The following is a 22,042-nucleotide window of genomic DNA, read 5'->3' as shown; positions in this document are numbered from 1 at the left end:
AAAAGAGCCATTTGGATTTCACCCGCACACTTACGTAACAGTGCGGGTGATTTGAATGCTCCCGCCCTCACGCTGGATATCTCCTCCCATATTACTCCGGCTACCTGAAGGAGGATCCGCCATTTTCTCGCTTCAGTTGTATGCGACAGCCTGACCGCAACCATGTGCAACCCGAAAGCCAAGCACTCCTGCTCTGTCGTCGGATGCACGGACACTCATGTTTCCCTACATCGCCTCCCTACCATGAGGATTCATCCCACCTTCCATGTCTCCAAGGTCAAACCTGTTAAAAAGAGCCAACTTCAGCCCTCCTCCAGACCCCCACCACCCCCCCAGCTCATTGATGGGGGTCCTGCTAACTCATCAATTCGCGACGGTGGGGAAGGGGTCTTCAATACCTCGTCGATTGGGAGGGTTATGGCCCTGAGGAGCGCTCATGGGTTCCAGCTCGTAACATCTTGGACTCTGACCTCATCTCAGCTTTCCATAGGGACCATCCTGACCAGCCTGGTGGGACGTCAGGAGCCGTCCCTTGTAGGGGGGGTTCTGTCACAACTTCAGCCAGACTTTAGTTTTTCATCTGTCTATTTCATGTTTTCTCCTCACTAACTCTCATGTCATTTCAGACCCTGCCTCTCCCCCCTGCTCTGCATTACCTGTTGGTTTGATCCACCTGATCTACACCACCCCCTTACGCACCTGCTCCTCATCAGCTAATCAGCCCCCTCAGTATTTATACTGAGCCTGTTCCCTCAGTTCTTTGCCAGATTGTCTAGTGTGTTTACCTAGCTCTCCAGCGTTCTGTTTTTTTTTTTTATTCTGATCCTGCCTGCTTGTGATTCGACCTGCCTTTTGGACTTTGGACTCTCCCTCTTGCCTGCTCCCTTTGGATTTGTTTGCCTCGCTGACTGACTACCTGGTTTGACCCTTGCTTGTAATTAAACATATTCTTTTGCAACTGAACTGTTTCCTTTGTGTCGTGCTATTGGGTTCCTGCCTGCCATTTTGTGAAGCCTGACAACGTATACATTACGAGAAATACGCACTGAATGTTCACATCCATGGCAACTGGCAAGTTTAACTATTCCACTTTAGATATTTATTTTGTATGTCTACAATTGTTTCTTGCAATAAAACTTCTCTCCCAACTGTTCTGTGTGTTTTCATTGTTTGATATGTAGTTTTCATGTTACCAAGTAAAAGATAGTAAAGAAACTATAAGCAATGTAAGACAGAGGAAGCAGTTATGTACTTCATAACACTTTTGCAATAAATTAATATTTATGGGCCTAAAAAGCTTACTGCTCTATTCCCCTCAGACGTAAAGGTCCGTAGTCTGCCTGATAAATGTTCAGTGCATTCTGCAGTGAAAACACATTCAGGCAGACAGGTTCTAGGCCAGGATGGTCCAGCATGCATGATGGTTGCTCTGGAAGCTGCTGTAACTTAGTCTTCGTGTAACCTAGAAGTTTTGAAAGGTAAGTGAGTGACAATGGATTAAAGAAAAGAGACTGCAAAATAACAACCTTGTTTGCCCAGTGTTCACACTTACCTGGGGTATTTCCATACAGCAGATATTCTCGGGCTCTGTAGGCACTTGTTCACAACTGCCACAGGAACACCTGTTTTTAAGCAGAATTTATTTTATTCATTGGAAACTACATAGCCAATCAATCACATTGCGTTGTTTCTTTTGCAATATTTAAAGTTTATAAACTGTTGGAACCGGTTAAAAAACAATAGTGCTGGTAGAGAGGTGACGGGAGGCAACTGTGGCTTATTGAAAACTACAGTTGTTGGCCATTGCTAGCTAATTACAGGTCGTCACTGCAAATAACAGCAGGTTCTCAATTGACTTACACATAAAGGTAAATAATAATATGGGGTTACGCCTTTCTCTTGTAACGGCAATTGCTAAATTGCATCCGCGTTACTGCAGCTGCAGAGCAGTAAACGCCGGTCGAGGTTTGGCTAAGCTTTGTTATGTAAACACTCGGGGCAGGAGAAGGGGGTTGTGATCTGTAACAGCGCGGGGCAGACGGCTACTAAGCCTGTAAAACTTCCGTTTGTCTGTGCAGTAACAAGTAATGTCGAGGTAAAAAAAAAAAAAAAAAAAAGAAAAGTAAACTACTAACCACTGAGAAACATCCATGTTCATTCTTGGCTGCTGAACTCCTTCTTGAGCCTCTTGTTGTTCTGGGTCGGACTCCGGCTCGAACATGTACGGTTGCACCGCAGTTTGTTGTCTGGCGGCCATTTCTAACGGGAACTCAGCCGTTGCCATGGTCACATGGTCTTCCGCAGGCAGGGAGAGGTGGGCGGCTCAAATACATCTTTGGGTGGTGCACGAAGTAGCTCATTAGCATTTAAAGGGAGAGGCACTGAAACCGGCTGCCTGGAGGAGGGCTGTGAAACTGGTGTTTCAAGAACCTTGCTGTGCTCAATCCTTAAGCTTTTTCGACCAAAGAATGTTACTAACATTCCATTTAGACATCAGGGAACCATGTCAGGAAGCAGAAATGAGCATAATATGTCACCTTTAAATACAAACTACAGTTATTATCATCAGTCAAAGCTCTTCAGCTGTTAAGTACAGGCTTACAGAGTGGGTTTGGCACAACCCTACCTCTAACCCCTCTCTTAGTCTGTACCCTTCTTCTAACTTGGCCTTCATTTTGATCCCAACTATACATCTGTAAAGTTTCATGGCTGAATCAAACAAATGTGGGCTAGGGGTGTAAAGTTTGGAGGGTCCACCTCCATACTTGCGCCCCTCTCACGCAGACAGTGCCCTTCTCTGAACACTGCCTTGATCTCAGCTAAACAACATTTGTCATTTTGTTACTACATCCTATATGATAATGAAGCTATCTTGTTCACAGTCTGTTCTCATATAGACAAACATGTAAACACCTGGCAAAATAATCAAAACTGCTTCTGTGTTAGTTTCTGTGACTGACAATGTGAAAACATTACCAGTTGATGTGCGGCTGATAATATAGTAGTCTGGTAAGTTTAGAAAGTAACATCACTTTACTGTAACACAGCCTTGAAAATCCAGTAAAAACTATAGTTATTCCATATTAGAATATGAGGATAACTGAAATGTAAGATGATATATATATATATATATATATATATATATATATATATATATATATATAGTCTATAGCACAATAATGATGTAATACTGATTTACTGCCCAGTCCCAATTGTACTCTTGGCTTTAAGTGTCCATGTACTGTGAATCCTGTTGAGATTCAGGAAGTTAAAAGGTTAAGTCAGTTTACCTGGACTGTAAAGTGTACCTGAGCGGCATTCTGTAGTAGTTGTTTGATGTATATTTCTGTCCATGGTGCTGATGTAAGTGTCAGAATGTCATTGTTGTAGTGATACTGTTTTTCACTATTATCCAAGGTCTTGCACTGTTGGTGAATATGAATTGTCAGTTTTAATAGTGAGGTGAGACTAGCATTCTTTTCCAGTCTTATGAATAATAGGGGCCACTATCACAATGAAATTTTATTGACTGAACCTAATTGCATAATTGTTAAAAAGACACAGTAAAAATATGAATATCATTTCAGGTAGGGGTGTGAGTATAGTTGTTTCTTCTTTATGGTGTTTCAGAAGTTATGACTACAGACTGTTAGTCTCCCTACAGTTGTATTTTGTGGGTAGATTATTTGCCATCAAAGAACCAAATATGCAGTAAGTTGAAGATAGATTTGATCATTAGCATTCACATTTATTTTATTTTTTTCTTCAAATGTTAAAGTCCATGATAATTGTTTTGTCCCTAATTTCATTTTTCTTTGTCAATAGAATAATATGTTTTTCTGAATATAGCTGACACACATAAATATAAAACAATAAAATTATTAAATATATGGGCACATAATCAAAGCTATCCATACTGTTATAACAAACAAACAATACAACAATAAAAACTGTTATAAGTGTTCTTTATGTGTTGGCTCTCTAGGTCTTCAATTCAAACAAATTGTTTATACTATGGGCAAAATGCTGAGTAACTATAACATTTGTTTATATTGTATTGATGTAAAAGTACAGAATTCAACACATGTTGGCCTGAATTATTACATTATACATGTTAGTTGAATTAGCCACAATATTCAAGTCACAATCTTTTCCTCTGTCAGCATCAGTGTTACATGCTGATCGTATACAAATGTCTCCTTGAAATACCTTAATATGCTAATCTGTAAACAGTTTGCACAAAATGACTTGTTTCAAGATATTACCAACTTTGAAAATGTGTTTTAGCTTATAAAAGTTTACTGCCCTGTTTTATTTTTTCTGGTATATGTTTTGAAATAAATATAATGGAACAAATGCATTTTTAATTACGAGGTGTATTCTTTTCAAAGTGATATACTGAGTTATCTACCATCATAAACTGAACATAAAATTTCCTGCCACCGGGCTTGGGACTCCATTGCAGTGGGGTGAAATATGAGTAAATATAGTAAAATGGCCAAGGTTAAGGCATGCATAAATTCATTGTATTGATTTTGCTCTTTGCACCTGTAAACGATCAAATACTTAGTATTACTATACTATACTTAGTATACTAGTATTATAATGGAGCATGGGGTGAAAATTTAGTCAGGATGCAATATTAAGCCAACAAGATATTTTGACAAATGTATCGCTCAATACTTAACATACCGCATACTCTACAGTGGGCTATGAATACCCTCAGTAAGTGAAGCAGTTCTACCTTGGGTTGTTACCTTGTTGTTTTTTCATATTTTACCACATTTTCAAACAAACAGATTATGTTTTGATATTTATCACTGAATTTTAACTTAATATAAATAATCCTTGAATCATTCACTATTTTTAGAGAGACGTCAGCCTTTACTGGGACAACTGAGTTTCAGTTGACTGCATAAATGGATGAGGGCGGGCCTGATGGTCTGATCTCTGAGCCCATAGATGAGAGAACTCAGACATCTGGGGAGGATGCTAATAAACACATAGAAAACACTCTTGATGCGTACAATGACTAATCGTTGCAGGATTGTTGAGAGTGATATAACTATAGAGGTATGCATAGTTGATAAGAGACTGAGGCCCAGCTGCACCAGATGCAGCAGCAGTGTGTTACGAGCCTTTTGTGCTGAAGCTTTGTCTGTGGAAGCTGACCTGGCTGCTACCATCACGCCAGCATAGGCGGAAGCGATCACCACACTTGCTAAAATGAATACGAAACAAGTGTAGGTTTTGTCATAAAGATTAGACAATGGGCCAAGAATCATAGCTACATCAGAACAATAATCTGTCATCTGCAGGCTCTGCACATCTTCAAATGTAACATTTAACAGTAAAAGAACTCGTATGAGAATATTAAGTAAACTGAAGATCCAAACAACACAAATAGCCACCCCTGTGTTTCTGATGGTGATGATGGTAGCATGCCTCAGTGGGTAACACACAGATACATATCTCTCCAGAGACATTACCACCAGTGTGAGTGGAGAGATTTCATTTGTGAGATTGGTGAGCATGGCAAAGACACCACAGACAGGATATGTCAGTCTTATTCTACAAGCTGCAAGTATGTACATTAACTGGCTCAGTGCCAGCAGTACAGTGTCTGCAAATAGTAGATTATACAGAAGAACGTAACGAGAGGTCTCACAAAACACAGATTTACTCCTCAAGGTAAACAACATGGTGCCATTAATAAAGAGGAATAGGCAGCATGGCATTCCTATCAGTGTGGATAACAACACTCTTTCCAGTAATCCCTGATACGACTGTTCAGCAGTGATGTTGATATTCTCAGACTGATTAAAGTGCAACATCTTACAGAAGCATTGAAGACCAAATATGAATATTTAACTGTTGATATTAATGAGATACAAAGCAATTTTTGTCCAGTTTGTAGTCCGCGAACACTGAGGACATGTCATCTTTAGAGTTCAGATGCAAAACCTTAAGTCATCCCCCATGCAGACACCTAGGCAGCTAGAGTCCCTGCTTGTTTCCATGTAAGCAGAGCTGGTCTGCCGGGTTTACCTGCCCTCACATCTTGTTTACGCCTCTGTCCTCACACCTACTTCACGTGACAATGTCAGCATGCCATGTACATGTGGTTAAAACATTCGGTAATGGATGATGTAATCTCTCTACTGCCACCTCTTCATTACCCCAATCAAAATGATCTTATCTATGATGCAGCAGGACCTTCCTAACATGAAGTATTTTTGACCTAACTCCAGTGGTCTTTTGATGATCAGTGTGAGTAAGGGAGCAAGCTGGTCAGCACAGACTGTCAGACAGCAAGGTGATCTTCTGTATCTCAAAGAGTTGACACGCATCCTCTTAACAGATCATGAGTGCAGATGGGTTGTCTCTGGCTACTATAGTCTGGGGGGGTGGCTTCCTTCAGTTGGTGACAAGAATCACCAAAGTATAACCTATTAATGGGAAACACTGTGATATCCTTCAGTCTCTCGTACCAACGACCTGAAGCCAGGTCACTGATACTTTTTCAACTTTACTGTGTAGGTCTTGCCATTCTAGTCATCTTTGTCAGTCTTTCTGGCCAGAAAACACATTGCTTTCTCTGCATGGAAGCGAACATGCATAGGGTTTTATTCAGAGATGTTTGCAATCCTATTTTCCTTGATAGTTCAATGAATTGTGGGTCTTTACATTTACATTTAGGGCATTTAGCAGACACCTTTGTCCAAAGCGACAGTAATTCATACATACATTCATACAGTGATGGTGGTCACTGCCATTCAAGGTGCTGACTTGCACATCAAGAGCAGTTAGGGGTTCAGAATCTTGCCAAAGGACATTTCGACACGCAGACCAGGGATATCGAAACGGTGATCTTTCGATAAAAAGATGCTGGCTCTGATATGATTGTGTCATCACAACCTCCACCAAAAATGGTGAGGCCTACCCCTTTTTAAAAACCCACATAATTATATTTTGTATGTAGTGTTCCAGAGATAATTTACGTAAGCAATTCCATTTGGTCCACTTGAAGGCATCCCATTTTTCAGCTTCTCCTCCGGTGCATAGCAGCAGTGCTAATAACAGGGATTGCTACATGTAGTTTCCTTGAACTTAACTCTTAGGCTGTTGCAGTCCCTCCTGCCAGAGCCTCTCTTCCATCCTGGAATGTCTCTGGGTGAGAGAGAGCACACAGGCTTGATATCCAAAGGGCAGGCTGCTCCTCAGCATGCAGCCCAGTAGCAGATGCCGGCTTGCCCAAACCAAGTCATTCAAGCTGTGATTCTATGGCGCAGTTGACTTTCCTGCATATACTCTGTCTTTCGGCTCTCTTGAGCCCAGTGACACAGTTGTAAGCCAAAGAGGTTGGCAGTGTTAAGAGGGTTACTTTTAAAATGCATTCCCCTGCAGATTACTGATCACATGTCCTGAAATCTAATCTGTAATGTATTCCCTCGGATTACTCAAAGAAAGTAATGCATTCTAAATACTTTTGGATTACTTTTAGCTTACTTCAGAGTCTAGCTGAGCGTGTTTATCTGGAAGACTGAATTTAGTTAACACACGCTTTAGAGAACAATCTATTTACTGTCTTCTTCCACAGATGTGGTCAATTTTGTCCTGCAACTGATGCTATATAAAGAAAAATGGCATCCATTCAATTTCCTTTACCTTTGTCAATTTCCACAGCTCAGAAATTAGGGGAATTAAGGTGCAACATGACTGCTTTTACAAGCAGGTGTTTAACAAAGCAAAAACATGCTTTAAATGTGCATAAAATAAAAATTGTGAATGGCATTGAGAACAATACAGGGTGAAATCATGCACTTTGGGAACTCACAGCAAACACATTATGTATGGTTAAAATGTGACTTTAAAGGCCAGTCTATATCTCAGAAAGAAGAAACACTCTTATGTGTACAGGCAATATGTAAGAGCAACTTCATATCTAGTTTACATGCCTGTAGGTGTATACATATCTCTCGTAGCATATTTTTTGTTGCAGTGACATTGTATTTGTGGCGACCACTTATTCTTTCACATGCCAGCTCTGCTGATTTCCTCTCCAGTGTCTCTGGCTCAATCCAGTGACAAGTGATCCCTAAATAACTCCTATGGTGGGCAGTCCAGGAGCTTTCTGGTTATTAACCCTTTCCCCAGGGATGCTTTGTCGATGCGCTGCATCAGAGTCATGGCTATGGGGTGATTTCTCTGAAAATAAATAAATGCAAACACAGTAAAAAAAAAAAAAAGAATCAAAATCAGTTGATTAGGTACATTTTAATGGCTAAGAAATACAATAATGTTACATAATTGGCCCAGTGTTGATGAACATAATCTGGTCATCAACCATACCATATTATGGTAAGAACCAACCTAGTGGTACCAATACATTTATGGACTAAATGGTAGGCTGCTGGCATGTACAACAGAAGAGGTCCACCACTAGTAGATTGTTTTTAATTCTGAAAAATGTGCTTCCTTCATCACTCATCATTCATTTTGCCACTTGTTATACTCTAAGAGTACAGTGGCTCCTTTAAAATCTCTAAGGCATTAATAAACGTGCTTGTCACACCACAGAAAAATGTTATTGATCACCCAGCAATATTGAAATGATTTTTAAAAAATTGCCAAGCACATAAAATTAGTGTATTAAAATAGAGCAGCTTCCTCTGCTCTGCATATCCAAACTACAGCCACTGAGTCTCTAACATTTTTGCAGAAAGTCCTTGTAAAAATACACAATTTAAAATCGGCCTTGTTTGTGAGCGTAGGACAAGCAACATGCGTGTTGCTGGACATTAACCCTCCTTTCTTTTCCGCATGTGAGCACTCTCACCTGGCGGAGCTGGATTAATAGTTGCCAGGGTCATTTCTCCGTTAACGTTAATTAGCCAATTTACCTCAAGATGCTTCTTCAAATTAGATGTGGAGTACCTCGATGCTGACTTGCAGCATACCTGCACACATTATTCCACCTGCATCCACACAGTGCAACCTGCGTGTAGTGCCGTAAAGTAATCCCTACAAGTAACTGTATTCAGAATACACCAATTTAAACTGTAACTCTAACAGAATACAATTGGTCTTATTTTGTGTTTTAAATATGTGACTCCATTACGTGTAATCCGTTACTTCCCAACCCTGGAGGTTGGTGTATTTAAAGGGGAAAGGTGGGACATCTACCCACTACCACCAGTAGGGCAGATATCATAGCACACATATATAAATGCTCACTACGGCCTAGGCCACACGTTATGGCGTCTGCTCTGCATAGAGCCTATATACAACCGTAAATCAGCTTTTATTATAACACCAGAAGCCAAGCTTAGTGGATGACTTAAAAGTCCCAGATTCTACTGTAGTCCATTCCACTTAGCAACAGCTCAAACCCTATCCTCCAAGATGACAGTGCTTGCTGATTTCAGAACAGATGTAGACATAGCTACAGTAGCTTTGAGTATCTAGGTTGCAGTGACCATGAGAACATTGCTTGTGGCGCAATCATCACTATCCTTATCCAGACTTAAACGTCTGTACAAGATACCTGTGACCTCCTATTGTATACAGACTGTATGTACAGAATGTACAGAGAGAATCATATTTTTCCCCAATACTTACCTACATTTTGGGGGGATAGGTTTCTGAGAAACTCTGTGTGCATTGTCATCTTGGAGGATATAGTTAGGTCCCAGACTGTGGAGATATGGGATTGCCACTAGTTGAAAAATCTCATCTCAAATCTATCTGTGCTGTGATTGCCTTCAATGAAAAAATGTTACTCTATTGGTGCAGCAATCAGCATACCTTTCTCTGTGTGTTCTCCACACTTTGACCCTACGATCCGGACTTATCGCTGAAGATAACATTCCTAACATGTTAAAGTTCCAGTCTGTGTGTTGCCAACAGGCCTGACGGTAAAGGGCAGTCATGGTGGACCTCCCAGCAGCCTTGTGAGACCCGAGTTTGGCTGTGTGCAGTCTGTTCTGGATCACCTGGGCAGTGAGCTGTCGGCCATATCGTCCTGAAAACCTTGACTGCAAATCAGGCATCTGACTGTCAGCACCTGGAGATACCAGAATCTCAAAACAAGAGTCAATAGCAACAGCAGAATAAGCCTTCTGCATAGTGTGAGAGAATTTTGCAGATATTTCATGGGCGCAACCCACATACTCAGCTCTGCTGCTCATCCCACAAATGCATGTTCCTTACAAATGTGGCATCATTTACAAGGGAAATAAACAGACTTTCCAATGGTATTCTTATACCATATATTATAACTTATAAAAATTGACAGTGTTGTAGACAGATGATGAAACACGGACAGTTAAGAGATGTGTACACAATAATCGGCCGATGGGGCCAGGTACGCAACACGCCCCGACAGCAGCATGCCTCGACGCATGTGGACTGCGAGGGCCCATTCATCACTGCGTGCAGCTTTAATAATAATAATAATAATAATAACAATAATACAAATAATAGTAATAATAATAATAATAATAATAATAATAATAATAATAATAATAATAATAATAATTATTATTATTATTATTAGTAGTAGTAGTAGTAGTAGTAGTAGTAGTAGTAGTATTAAACATTTCTCGTATATAGATTCAGGATCATCGACAAGTGCATCATGTCCCATAATATCCTTAACTAAACTCTGGCCCTGTGACCTGTTAACACACATATGAATAAAACAGTAGATAAAGAGGACTACTTTTTATTATTATTTTAAATTTTTGAGACATTTTCAGCATATTAGCCCAACACATATTTATTCAATTTGAACTAAAATGAATATACATTACAGACATATACAATAAACATATCAATCGTAATAATCATATCAAACGTGTCTGAAACAGTCAAAATCTGGCTCCTTGCAGTAGTTATGTACAGATATGATGTGCATATGCAGTGTCTGCCAAAATCAATCAGGAAGGCTATAAAGTGTATTCCAGTTGTAATGGATATCCTTATGATCATAATTGTGAGTGCTAGTTACTCAATTGTTGTGATCAGCAGTTAAGAATATTATAAACCTTATAAAGTTTACTGTAAAGAAAATCAAAGATTGGCTATTAGTTTCAGCTAAGCTTAGAAAACACTTTGTATAGAATGAAGAATACATTTTGTCATCCATCTCTGACAAAGGCAGATATTATATATATTCAGAACCACTATGGAGCATGTGCACATTGTTCAAGACAAAACTGTTGATATATATTCCTAAGGTGAGACCCCAGCCTTGGTTGATATAACTGAAAGTTTCAGCTGACAGCATAAATGGCATATGAAGAGAGGTCTGATGGTCTGATCCCTGATTCCATAGATGAGAGCACTTAGACATCTTGGAAAGATGATTATACATAGATAAACAACAATTTGAATGCGCACCAGTAGCACCCTGTGTAGGACCTTTGAAATAGCTGTGAGCATTGGGTTATGTATAGTTGAGGAGAGACTGAGGCCCAGCTGCACTAGATGCAGCAGCAGTGTCTTACAAACCTTTTGTGCTGAAGCTTTGTCTGTGGAAGCTGACCTTGCTGCTACCATCACACCAATGTAGGAAGAAGTGATTGCCACACTTGCTAAGATGAACACAAAACAAGTGTAGGCTTTGTCATAAAGATCAGAGATTGGGCCAAGAATCATAGCTATTCCAGAGCAATAATCTGTCATCTGTGGGCTCTGCAGGTCTTCAAATGCAAAATTTAACAGCAAAAGAACTTGAATGAGAACATTAAGTAAACTGAAGGTCCAAACAACACAAATAGCCATCCTTGTGTTTCTGATGGTGATGATGGTAGCATGCCTTAATGGGTAACACACAGCTACATATCTCTCCAGAGACATCAGAACCAGTGTGAGTGGCGAGATTACATTTGTGAGATTAATGAGCATAACAAAGACACCACAGATAGGATATGTCAGTCTTATTCTAAAAGCAGCCAGTACGTACATTAACTGGCTCAGTGCCATCAGTACAGTGTCTGCAAATAGTAGATTATACAGAAGAACGTAACGGGAGGTCTCACAAAACACAGATTTACTCCTTAAGGTGAACAGCATTGTTCCATTAATAAAGAGAAACAGAAAACATGGCACTGTTGACACAGTGGACAACATCGCTCTTTCCAGTAACCCCCGTCCAACAGTGATGTTGATCTGAGATTGAGTTGCATCTTGAGTTGACATCTTAGAGAAGTATTTAATAGACGCATTAAATAATATAAAATATTGAATTATCGATGTAATTGAATAGCAAAAGCAAGAAGAGAAATTGTCCAGTCCATATTCCATTACAGCACAGAATGCTACTGAGTTCTATGCAAAACCAGAGTAGATGCCTGGCTTGTGTCTTTGTGAGCAGAGCTGGTCTGCAGGGTACCTCACTCTCACATGTTGTTTATAAGCACTGTCCTCAATTTACATCATGTGGTAGAATCACATCAGCAGTAACAACAAATTATTCATTGTGACCTCAACTCTCTAGCATATCACCCTCATTAACCAGGTGCTACTGCAACATGGATGTGGATGTGGTTATCCCTGTCCATGATGCAGTAGTATCATGTCCCATCATAAGTATATACTGGATATTAGAGGTGTGAATCTTCACTGGCCTCACAATTTGATTAGATTATGATTCAACTGTCAATGATTTGAAAGCAAAACAATTCTCAACCGCGATGCATCTCAGTTTATGGCATCCTCGGTGTTCTATATTACTGCACATGGCTACTTTTCATCATTTCAGCATGATTAGTAATTGTTGTTTGGCAGAAGCCACACTCAGTGTGGCTCTCATCTAGTGCATGCTTACCGGTAAGTTGATAAAATCTGAATTGTGCCCCAAGATCTCTGACATACCTTCTCTGGAAGTAACGTTTGCATAATGTCTGCCTTCAGTTCAAAGCATGGGAGCAACATTGCAATGTAATTTTATTGTCCAGCTAGACAATCAACAATACGAATAAGTGACAGACTGCTGAATATGCTCTGTCTCTGAGCTGATGTAGAATCTTCAATCGTCAGCATTGCCATGCATCTTATAATCAAGAAATTTCTACACCTCTACTGCTAACTCAGCGCCACTATGCTCATTTTCAGTGGTAGATTTTTGAGCCTCAAATGGCTATTTGAGGAACTAAAAGTTGTATTATGCTGTTTTATCCATTTCATCTGTCGGCCTGGGTCTTGGTTTGATTCGGTTTGGCAGCCTGGCGTAACTTGTGGAAAAATGGCATTACTCTGGAATGCAAAGAGCTGACAAAGGAGGGGTTTGATCTGAGAAGCTCCAGTGTACTCACCACAAAGAAGCATGCAAGTGAACCAGGCGCAGAACATGGTTGCCCTTTTTACACAGCAACACCTCATTATTAGTTCGCCAATTCTCCACGGATGTTGATTCACACTGAGTGAAGCATCTCCTCCTTGAAGACGAACCGCTGTGTAATTCACACAGAAAGCCAGCGCTGTGGCTCCTAAAGAGGCATGACGGTACACATTATGATGATGACAATCTGTCATCTAAACTCGTGGACAGTTTAGAATCATATTGATGCTGTTATAATGTGTTGTGGTTGAGATTCTGACCCACCAAACATCCTGGAAAGTGACCAAGTTTTTCAAACTGGAAGCTGTCTGACTCCCTCACTCGCGGGGAGAGAGGTTGTCTTCCAGGGAAAAGTTCACTTAAGTCTCAGTCCGGAGGGCTGACAGTTGCGGTGATTTATTTTCATCACAAACACTTGGTGAGTTAAAGGTTTGTTTTTGACGGTGACAGACGCTATTTTTTGGCAGAAATGTGACAAAGAGTTGGTAGGATGGGTGGGAGGACAGACAGGAGGACAGATGCTTATCCACGTACTGTCAGGACTCCTGTTTCTGTTTGTCCTTGTGTCTGGTTTTTGGTTTCTTGTTTATGATTTACATCCTTGTATCATGTCTTGTGTTGTGTTTTTTCCATGTCTTGTGTGTCATGTGTTTGATTTTCCATGCCCTCATGTGTCCTTTAGGTTTCTCCTATGTTCTCCCCTCTGGCTCCCTCTGTCTGTTGTCTTGTTCCCTCCTGGTCTGTTCCTCTGTGCTCCTCCCCCTCATTATCACACCTGGCTTCCTTCCTCCTCTCTCCTCACCTGTGCCTCAGGTCACAGGCCACAGCCGAGCTCCCAGCCCAGGCCGCAGCCACAGCCGAGCTCCCAGCCCAGGCCACAGCCACAGCCACAGCCACAGCCGAGCTCCCAGCCCAGGCCGCAGCCGCAGCCACAGTCGAGCTCCCAGCCCAGGCCTCAGCCACAGCCAAGCTCCCAGCCCAGGCCGCAGCCGCAGCCACAGCCACAGCCACAGCTGAGCTTCCAGGCCAGGCCTCAGCCACAGCCGAGCTTCCAGCCCAGGCCTCAGCCACAGCCGAGCTCTCAGCCTCAGCCACAGCCGAGCTCTCAGCCCAGACCTCAGCCTCAGCCACAGCCGAGCTTCCAGCCCAGGCCACAGCCGAGCTTCCAGCCCAGGCCACAGCCGAGCTCCCAGCCCAGGCCTCAGTCTCAACCCCGTCGACACCTGCCAGTGGCCCCCAGTCGGCGTTCCGGTCGACACCTGCCAGTGGCCCCCCCAGTCGGCGTTCCGGTCGACACCTGCCAGTGGCCCCCAGTCGGCGGTCCGGTCGACACCTGCCAGTGGTCTTCAGTCGGCGGTCCAGATGATGCCTGTTCCTGCACCTCGGACAGCGGTCTGGCCAAGACCTGTTTCTTTTCCTCAGTCCGAGGTTCGGCCGAGGCTCACGCCACGTCTAGTTCCTGCACCTCGGACGGAGGACCGGCCGAGGCCTGAACCTGCACCTCGGTCGGAGGACCGGCCGAGGCCCACGCCAGGTCCAGCGCCTGTTCCTGCTCCTCAGTCGGAGTCCGGCCGAGTCCCACGCCAAGTCCAGTGCCTGCACCTCGGTCGGAGGCCCGGCCGAGTCCCACGCCAGGTCCAGCGCCTGTTCCTCGGTCGGAGGCCCGGCCGAGTCCCACGCCAAGCCCAGTGCCTGCACCTCGGTCGGAGGCCCGGCCGAGTCTCACGCCAAGTCCACTGCCTGCACCTCGGTCGGAGGCCCGGCCGAGTCTCACGCCAAGTCCACTGCCTGCACCTCGGTTGGAGGTTCCAGCCTGCGCCTTTGCCTTTGTCCCTGGTCTCCAGTGGGCTCCAGTCCTCGCCTCCACCCTCATGTTTGTTTGGACCTTGGCCCTCCCCCTGACCCCCTCCACCCTCCCGGCTTTGACTCTGTGTTTCCCCTCACTCTTTGTCTGGTCATTGTTTGCTGTTTTCTGTCCACTCTTGTCCACGCTCCTGTTCATGCTCCTGTCCATGCTCCTGTCCATGCTCTTGTACATGCTCTTGTCCATGCTCCTGTCCATGCTCCATGTCCTTTTGGTATGTTTTGGATTTATGTTGCATTTTTTTCCATGTTTGAGTTGAACTTTGATTTTTTTCGTTGTACTTTGTCTTGCCGTTAAGTTGCTACTTTGCCTGGTTGTTTCAGTTGTTACTTTGCTTTTTGTTCCGTTTTGGCTGCCTTGGTTTTGCTTGCATTCGGCTTTTGCTATATTAAAGCTCGCCTTTTGTTCTCCTTATCTTTGCCTCCCGTATTTACTGCGTTTGGGTCCACCCTCCCCTTTCCATAGTTTTCCCTTTTACCCCGACCTGACACGTACAGCTATAGTATTTTTTTGCCTCAGATGCCAAAGACAGTTACAGTTATTACGTTACTTTTGTTTGGTCATGTAACGTTGGTTTGTGGAAAATTTCTTTGTATTAAGTTGAGTGAGGGACCTGTGCAGTTATCAGACTGTACGATCGACACACCCCTGCTCCATGCGTCTGGCTTATCTGTTCACACTGGTTTGTTTCCCCAAGAATCCAGCCTTTTTACTACCTCGGGAGGAGGATCAGTGCCAGAGTGAAATTTCACCCCTTGCTGCATCTGAAACTTTCACACAGAGGAGGAGGCGGAGAATTGGCACAGAATCCTTGTATGAAAACGGCAGTGTGAATGGAGCTACTGACTCTCTGAGCTGAAGTCGGTGCAAGCAGCAAAGCTGTCTTGAATAATGGCTTCAGAGAGGGACAATGCATAGGCTAACAGGAATCATTCACAAACCCTCTAGTACAAATGTCAATGCCTATTGAAGGGAGGAGGCATGTGCCCACTTTTACAAGGAGATGGGTGAAAATATGTCCATTTGCCAAACCCCTTATGACATAAAGAAACAGCTACACTAATAGTGGTATTAGATGCTTTTCCAGAAGATACTGCAAATAGAGAGAAGACATCCCACTGCACAAGTCTGGGGATCTAATTGTCTCTCCACCATGGATTAATAGTTAATGTCTGGATACAGCTTTGAAGATGACGCCCCAATAATTCTTATGCAAACTGTTGCATATGCAGCCAAAAACTTGAGATCCCGGTTTTAAAAAATACCCAGATCTTCTGCAGTGTGGAGGTGATACGCCTTTAGAGCTTGCGGACAAAACACTTTTGCCAAATGAGCTGCCTTACTTCTGGTTGAGTGCCCAGCTATCTTGAATAGAGATTAAATGGTTTAATCTTGCCATTCTTCTAGGTTTTCTGAATTTTTTTGAGGGGTTTTACCATTAAAAAAAATGAATAAATGTATCCTCAGCCCCAGTAGTTGTAGTAGTGATATTGTAATTACACCCTTTTACCACCTATATTAACATAAATGGTGGGCCTGATGATCAGGTGAGACCAGAGTGAATCAGATTTGAGGTAAACACATGGAAAATACTGATCAGACCTCAAGATTGGCCATAGTGTTAGTACTACATTGGCCATCTGAATGTATCGCCAGGTAACAGTGCCTAACGTGGACTGGTACTGGCCGGCACGCTGTACTGGAACAACTACATGTTCCCAATTGGTGTACCATGACTTTTTCTTGTTTGCTGTAACTGTTGAGTGAATATTTGTGTGTCATCATTGCAAACTTCAGTTATAACCATATAGTTGAATTAATATTGATTGGAAGGTTTTAACAACAGCAGGCCATTATATGCTTTGTAAAGTCAGAATATGTGGAAGTTTACTAGATTTTATTGGATTGTAAAGGTGTACCAGTGTGACCTAGGAGTGGATTATTTCTTGGCGTCACTTAAAAGTATCCCTGATGCAGTTAATTTAGTTTATTCTGTCATCGTACATTGAACTTATGACTAGGCCATACCATTTTAACGGCTAAAAAAAAGTTTATCAAATGTTCTCACATTTTTTTTTTAAAGCTCATATATTTGACTCTGTGTGACTGAATCTTTTCCTCCATATTATTTTCTGTAACATTAAGGCTAATGTGGAAATTAAAAAGAGTTGGTTGACACAAGTTGCAAAACAAAATATGACAAACACAAATATACAATGTAAGTATTTATACACTTGAGGTTATTAATAGCTTGCAAGCACACTTTAAAAAGGAGCAAATCTGCACATTGAAAGTTATAATGAAGTAACATTTTGTTACAAATAATATTCATCTGTTACACAAAGTGAGCATCTAGACTGACAGTACAGATTGTACATGAGTTTGGGTCTGATGGTCTGGTCTCTGATTCCATAGATGAGTGAAGTCAGACATCTTGGGAAGATGATAATATTATGATATAATTAACATTTCTCAGAAAGCTTTAACAACAACTGGCCATCATAAGCTTTGTAAACATAGAATTTGGATTGCTTTAGGTTTTTAAACTGTACCTAATATGGTGGCCAAAGAATATCCCTGGTGTTATTTTGGTAACTCTGTATATGCATTTTGAAGTTGTAACTGATAAAACACACACACACACACACACACACACACACACACACACACACACGCGCGCGCACACACACACACACACGCACACACACACACACACACAAAACGTGCTTCTGTTGTTCCTGTACTTTATCAAATATTCTTGCATAAAAAAATCCCTTTTTTAATTTCCCCATATAGATTTGTGTTTTTTGTAAAGCTCATATAATATACCTTGAATGACAGTTCATGGGTCACAGTTACATTCATTGTGCCCTGTGACTCTGATGCTTCACCTCTGTACTATTGTCTGCAGTGTTAATGCTAACGTGGGATTTAAAGACACAATTCAACCAATGTACAAAATGAAGTGAAACAAACAAAACATGAAATGTAAGTATTTATATACTATAGGTTGTTGATAGATTGCAGCAAATCACACTTTTAAAAAGCAACACACTTCACAAACTCAGTTTGAAGTTTAAAGAAATTAACACTATTTATTATAAATAAATATTTATCTATAAAGTGACAGAAAGTGATCCTCTACACTGACAGCAGAGATTGTACATGAGGACGGGTCTGATGGTTTGGTCTCTGATTCCATAGATGAGTGAAGTCAGACATCTCGGGAAGATGATAAAACACACATAAAAAACAATCTGGATGTACACCAATATTATTCTGTCTAGGACCTTTGAGATAGCTATGAGCATTGGGTTGTGTATAGTTGAGGAGAGACTGAGGCCCACCTGAACCAGATGCAGCAGCAGTGTATTTCTCACCTTTCGGGCTGAAGCTTTGTCTGTGGAGGCTGACCTGGCTGCTATAATCACACCAATATAGGAGCAACTGACTGCCACACCGGTTGTTAGAAACAGACAATAAGTGAAGTATTTGTCATAAAGTTCAGACAGTGGGTCAAGCAACATGCTTTCTTTGCCACAAAAACGTTTCATCTGCAGGCTCTGCAGTTCTTCAAATTGGAAATTTAGCAGCAAAAAAACTTGAGGGAGAACACTTAATGCACTGAAAGTCCAAACCAGAATAATAGCAGCCCCTGTGTTTCTGATGGTGATGATGCTTGCATGTCTCAGTGGGTAACACACAGCTACATATCTTTCCAGAGACATCACCACCAATGTGAGAGGAGAAATCTCAGTTGTGAGGTTTGCGAGCATGGTGAAAACACCACACACAGGATATGTCAGTGTTACTTTAGAAGCAGCCAATATGTACATTACCTGGCCATGTACCAACAGTACAGTGTCTGCTAAAAGGAGGTTATAAAGAAGAATGTAACGGGAGGTGTCACGAAACACAGATTTACTCCTCAAGGTGAACAACATGGTCCCATTGATATAGAGAAAAACACAACATGGCACTGTAGTCAGAATGGAAAACATCACCCTTTCCAGTAACCCCTGATACTGCAGTCCACCAGTGGAGTTAGTCTGAGACTGGTTTGCATACATTTTAGGCAAACATTTAATGAACCAAAAATATTAACCTGTCAATTTAATTGGAGCACAAAAAACACAATGCACTGTATTAGGTTTGTGTTCTTATGATGGTGAAGATCCATCAACTTTGCAGGGATGCCTCTTCATTTCACAGGAAATCTCAGAATACACCAGGTTACTCCTTAATGTGGTGATAACATGATCCAATTATTGAAGAGAGACATAGCCTGGCTCTGTAGACGGGTGAAAGCATTGCTTTCTCAAAAGCAAAACACCTGTGTAACAGTGATGTTGGTTTGAACTGGAGTTGCATTTGGCATCTTAATGAAGCAGTGAAGAAGATTGAAAATGACAAACTCTTGATGTAATTGGCAGCAAAAGCAAAAGAAATCTTACCCACACTGTATGTCTGCAAATGGGAAAATATCTCCAGAGCAGAGAATGTCACTGAGTTCAAATACAAAATCTGAAATGATCCATGTTGTGTAGGCAGATCTGAACTGCAGGGCTTGCCTGCCTTCATGTTGTTTATGTGCTCTGTCCTCACATTGCCTCACATGGGACAATCACTTGTCAGCATTGACAAATTATTCATGAGTGATGTAATTTATCTACAGCCACCTCCTCCTCCTCAGTGCCCTGATCAATATCACAGCATCTATGATGGAGCAGCACTTTACCAGTGGTTCTCATATAGTTTTGTGAGTGTTTTGTTTCGCTGATTAAACATTGCCATGAAAATGTTGTGATGTTTAAGGAAACCACAATCTTTGATGACATTCTGTCTGTCCTGGAGGTCTCACATAGTTCATATTTACAAAACAATTTATTAATGTGTTTATTACAGAGGGACTCTCTAATAATGCCTGAATTTAGTAAGTCTCTGTCCTGTAAACTTGGTGGGCTAGTGTCCTTGAGCAGATCTGGAGTTACGTGCTGTCTGGATTGTTTTGATGGAGTTCTGTCTGGGGTGCCCTGCAAAGCCCAGGACAGGCTCCCACATATATGCAGAACCTTGAGTTGTTGTCATTATTATTATTATGCCTCCTGCTTTAAGGTGTCCACCATCATCCTCATCAATAAAAAACAAGGATCACGGGACTTAATGACCACAGACTAATCACACTGACCTCTTTGAAAAAAAGCTATTAACCACCTTTTGTTGTCCCACCTGATCACTGGCATAATCCTTAACCCCCAGCAGGTTGCCAACAGAGCCACATATTCCACTTCATTCATCAGCACTTAGACTCCTCAGGAACCTGTGCCTGACCCATCACCAACTTTCTCTTTCTGACAGGATGCAGCATTTGAAGCTGGGAAAATGTGTCTTGTGTGTTTCTCCGAACCTGTCAGCACAGGTTCCTCCTGAAGGCTGCATCCCTCACTCTCTGCTCCTCTACATGTACGCCAAAAGCTACACCTGCACGCATCAGTCTGTCAAGCTTATGACATTTGCAGATAACAACCCTCTCATGGACTTCTCTCTAGAGGAGTCTGCCTGTTTTGTTATGTGCGTGCTGTATAGTCTGGTGGCACCAGGTTGGAATGATTTCCTGTGACGTTCCTTTTGGCAGCGGGGTTGAATTAGTCTGTTGCTAATTTGTCTGTTTGTGGACGGGTGAGAGGGATGGTCCATGATTGCCAGCAGTTTTGCCAGCATCCTGTCCTCTACCACTTCCTCCAGGGTGACAACCTCAGAGCCAACAAAAGACCCTGCCTTCTTAATGAGTTTATTCTATGATGCCTCCACCCCAGGACACCACAGTGAAGAAGATGGTGCTTGCAACAACAGACAGATAGAACATCTGGAGCATCCTGTTGCAGACACTAAAGGACCTGAGCCTCCTCAGGAAGTAAAGCCGGCTCAGGCCTTATTTGTAGACTGCCTCTGTGTTTGTAGTCCACTCCAGTTTATTGTCCAGCACCACACCCAGGTATTTGTGTGTATCCACAATGTCAGTGTCTCATCAATGCAAACTGGACCGGTTGGGGGCTCTGTAGTCATCCTCGCTCCCACCCCCATCATCACAGAATTTCTGCAGATGACACTGCGGTACTTAAAGTCTGCAGTTTATGTGGTGAAGGGGAAGGAGACAGCACAGTTCCCTGGGGGGCGCCAATGTTGCTGATCAGACGGTCAGATACACAGTTTTGTAATCTCACAAACTGCGGTCTGCCCGTCAGATAGTCATCGACCCATGTGACAAGGGGAGAGTCCACATGCATGTTCTCAAGTTTGGACTTCAGCAGCCTGGGCTGGATGGTGTTAAAGGCACTGGAGAAGTCGAAGAACTTGACGCAGACAGCGGTGTTCGGTCTATCCAGCGAGGAGTAGGCTTCCTGTAGTATGTAGATTATTGCGTCATCAACATGGGGCTGATATGCAAACTGTAGGGGGTCCTGTGATGGGCACACTAGTGGTCTTGTATCCAGAAGTGGTTGCTCGGAGGACCAGCAGGGGGGCAGCTGGTGGTGGGGGAGCTGGAATCAAACCTGTTGGAAAAACAGGTTGAACTTGTTTGCTTATTGTTAATTTCCCTCAGCTGTTCCTCCACCTCTCCTCTGGAAGCTGGTTATCTCTCTCATCCCACTCCATACGTCCCTGGTGTTATTGTTCTCCAGTTTGTATTCCAGTTTCCTTCTATAATAGTCCTTACTCTCCCTGATGCTGTTTTTTTTTTAACACGCTTGAGCTCTGCTCGGTTGCCTGACCTAAAGGCCCTCTTTTTCTTGTTGAGTAGGGCCTTTTGGTCGCTCGTACAGTGCATCCCA

At 42.3% G+C, this 22,042-nt stretch overlaps 3 protein-coding genes across 3 annotated transcripts; all 3 read right to left on the bottom strand.

The window, feature by feature from the left end:
• Nucleotides 1–4,877: 4,877 nt before the first annotated feature.
• LOC119030918 (odorant receptor 131-2-like) lies at nt 4,878–5,834 on the bottom strand. The gene has a single exon (XM_037118885.1). It carries the CDS (start codon nt 5,832–5,834, stop codon nt 4,878–4,880), a length of 957 nt encoding a protein of 318 aa, XP_036974780.1.
• A 5,401-nt stretch (nt 5,835–11,235) lies between these two features.
• LOC119031651 (odorant receptor 131-2-like) lies at nt 11,236–12,599 on the bottom strand. The gene has a single exon (XM_037120227.1). It carries the CDS (start codon nt 12,307–12,309, stop codon nt 11,236–11,238), a length of 1,074 nt encoding a protein of 357 aa, XP_036976122.1. The 5' UTR covers nt 12,310–12,599.
• A 5,726-nt stretch (nt 12,600–18,325) lies between these two features.
• Nucleotides 18,326–19,279, bottom strand: LOC119031650 (odorant receptor 131-2-like). The gene has a single exon (XM_037120226.1). It carries the CDS (start codon nt 19,277–19,279, stop codon nt 18,326–18,328), a length of 954 nt encoding a protein of 317 aa, XP_036976121.1.
• Between the last annotated feature and the right edge of the window lie 2,763 nt (nt 19,280–22,042).

This window comes from Acanthopagrus latus, chromosome 13, assembly GCF_904848185.1.
Source record: "Acanthopagrus latus isolate v.2019 chromosome 13, fAcaLat1.1, whole genome shotgun sequence".
NCBI classification, from domain to species: domain Eukaryota; kingdom Metazoa; phylum Chordata; class Actinopteri; order Spariformes; family Sparidae; genus Acanthopagrus; species Acanthopagrus latus.
The sequence above is the reverse complement of the archived record's forward strand: the minus strand, read 5'-3'. Positions and strand labels throughout refer to the sequence as shown.

Coding starts and splice junctions, on each gene's coding strand:
- LOC119030918 (XM_037118885.1), bottom strand. CDS start 5,834: ATGTTGCACTTTAATCAGTCTGAGAATATCAACATCACTGCTGAACAG.
- LOC119031651 (XM_037120227.1), bottom strand. CDS start 12,309: ATGGAATATGGACTGGACAATTTCTCTTCTTGCTTTTGCTATTCAATT.
- LOC119031650 (XM_037120226.1), bottom strand. CDS start 19,279: ATGTATGCAAACCAGTCTCAGACTAACTCCACTGGTGGACTGCAGTAT.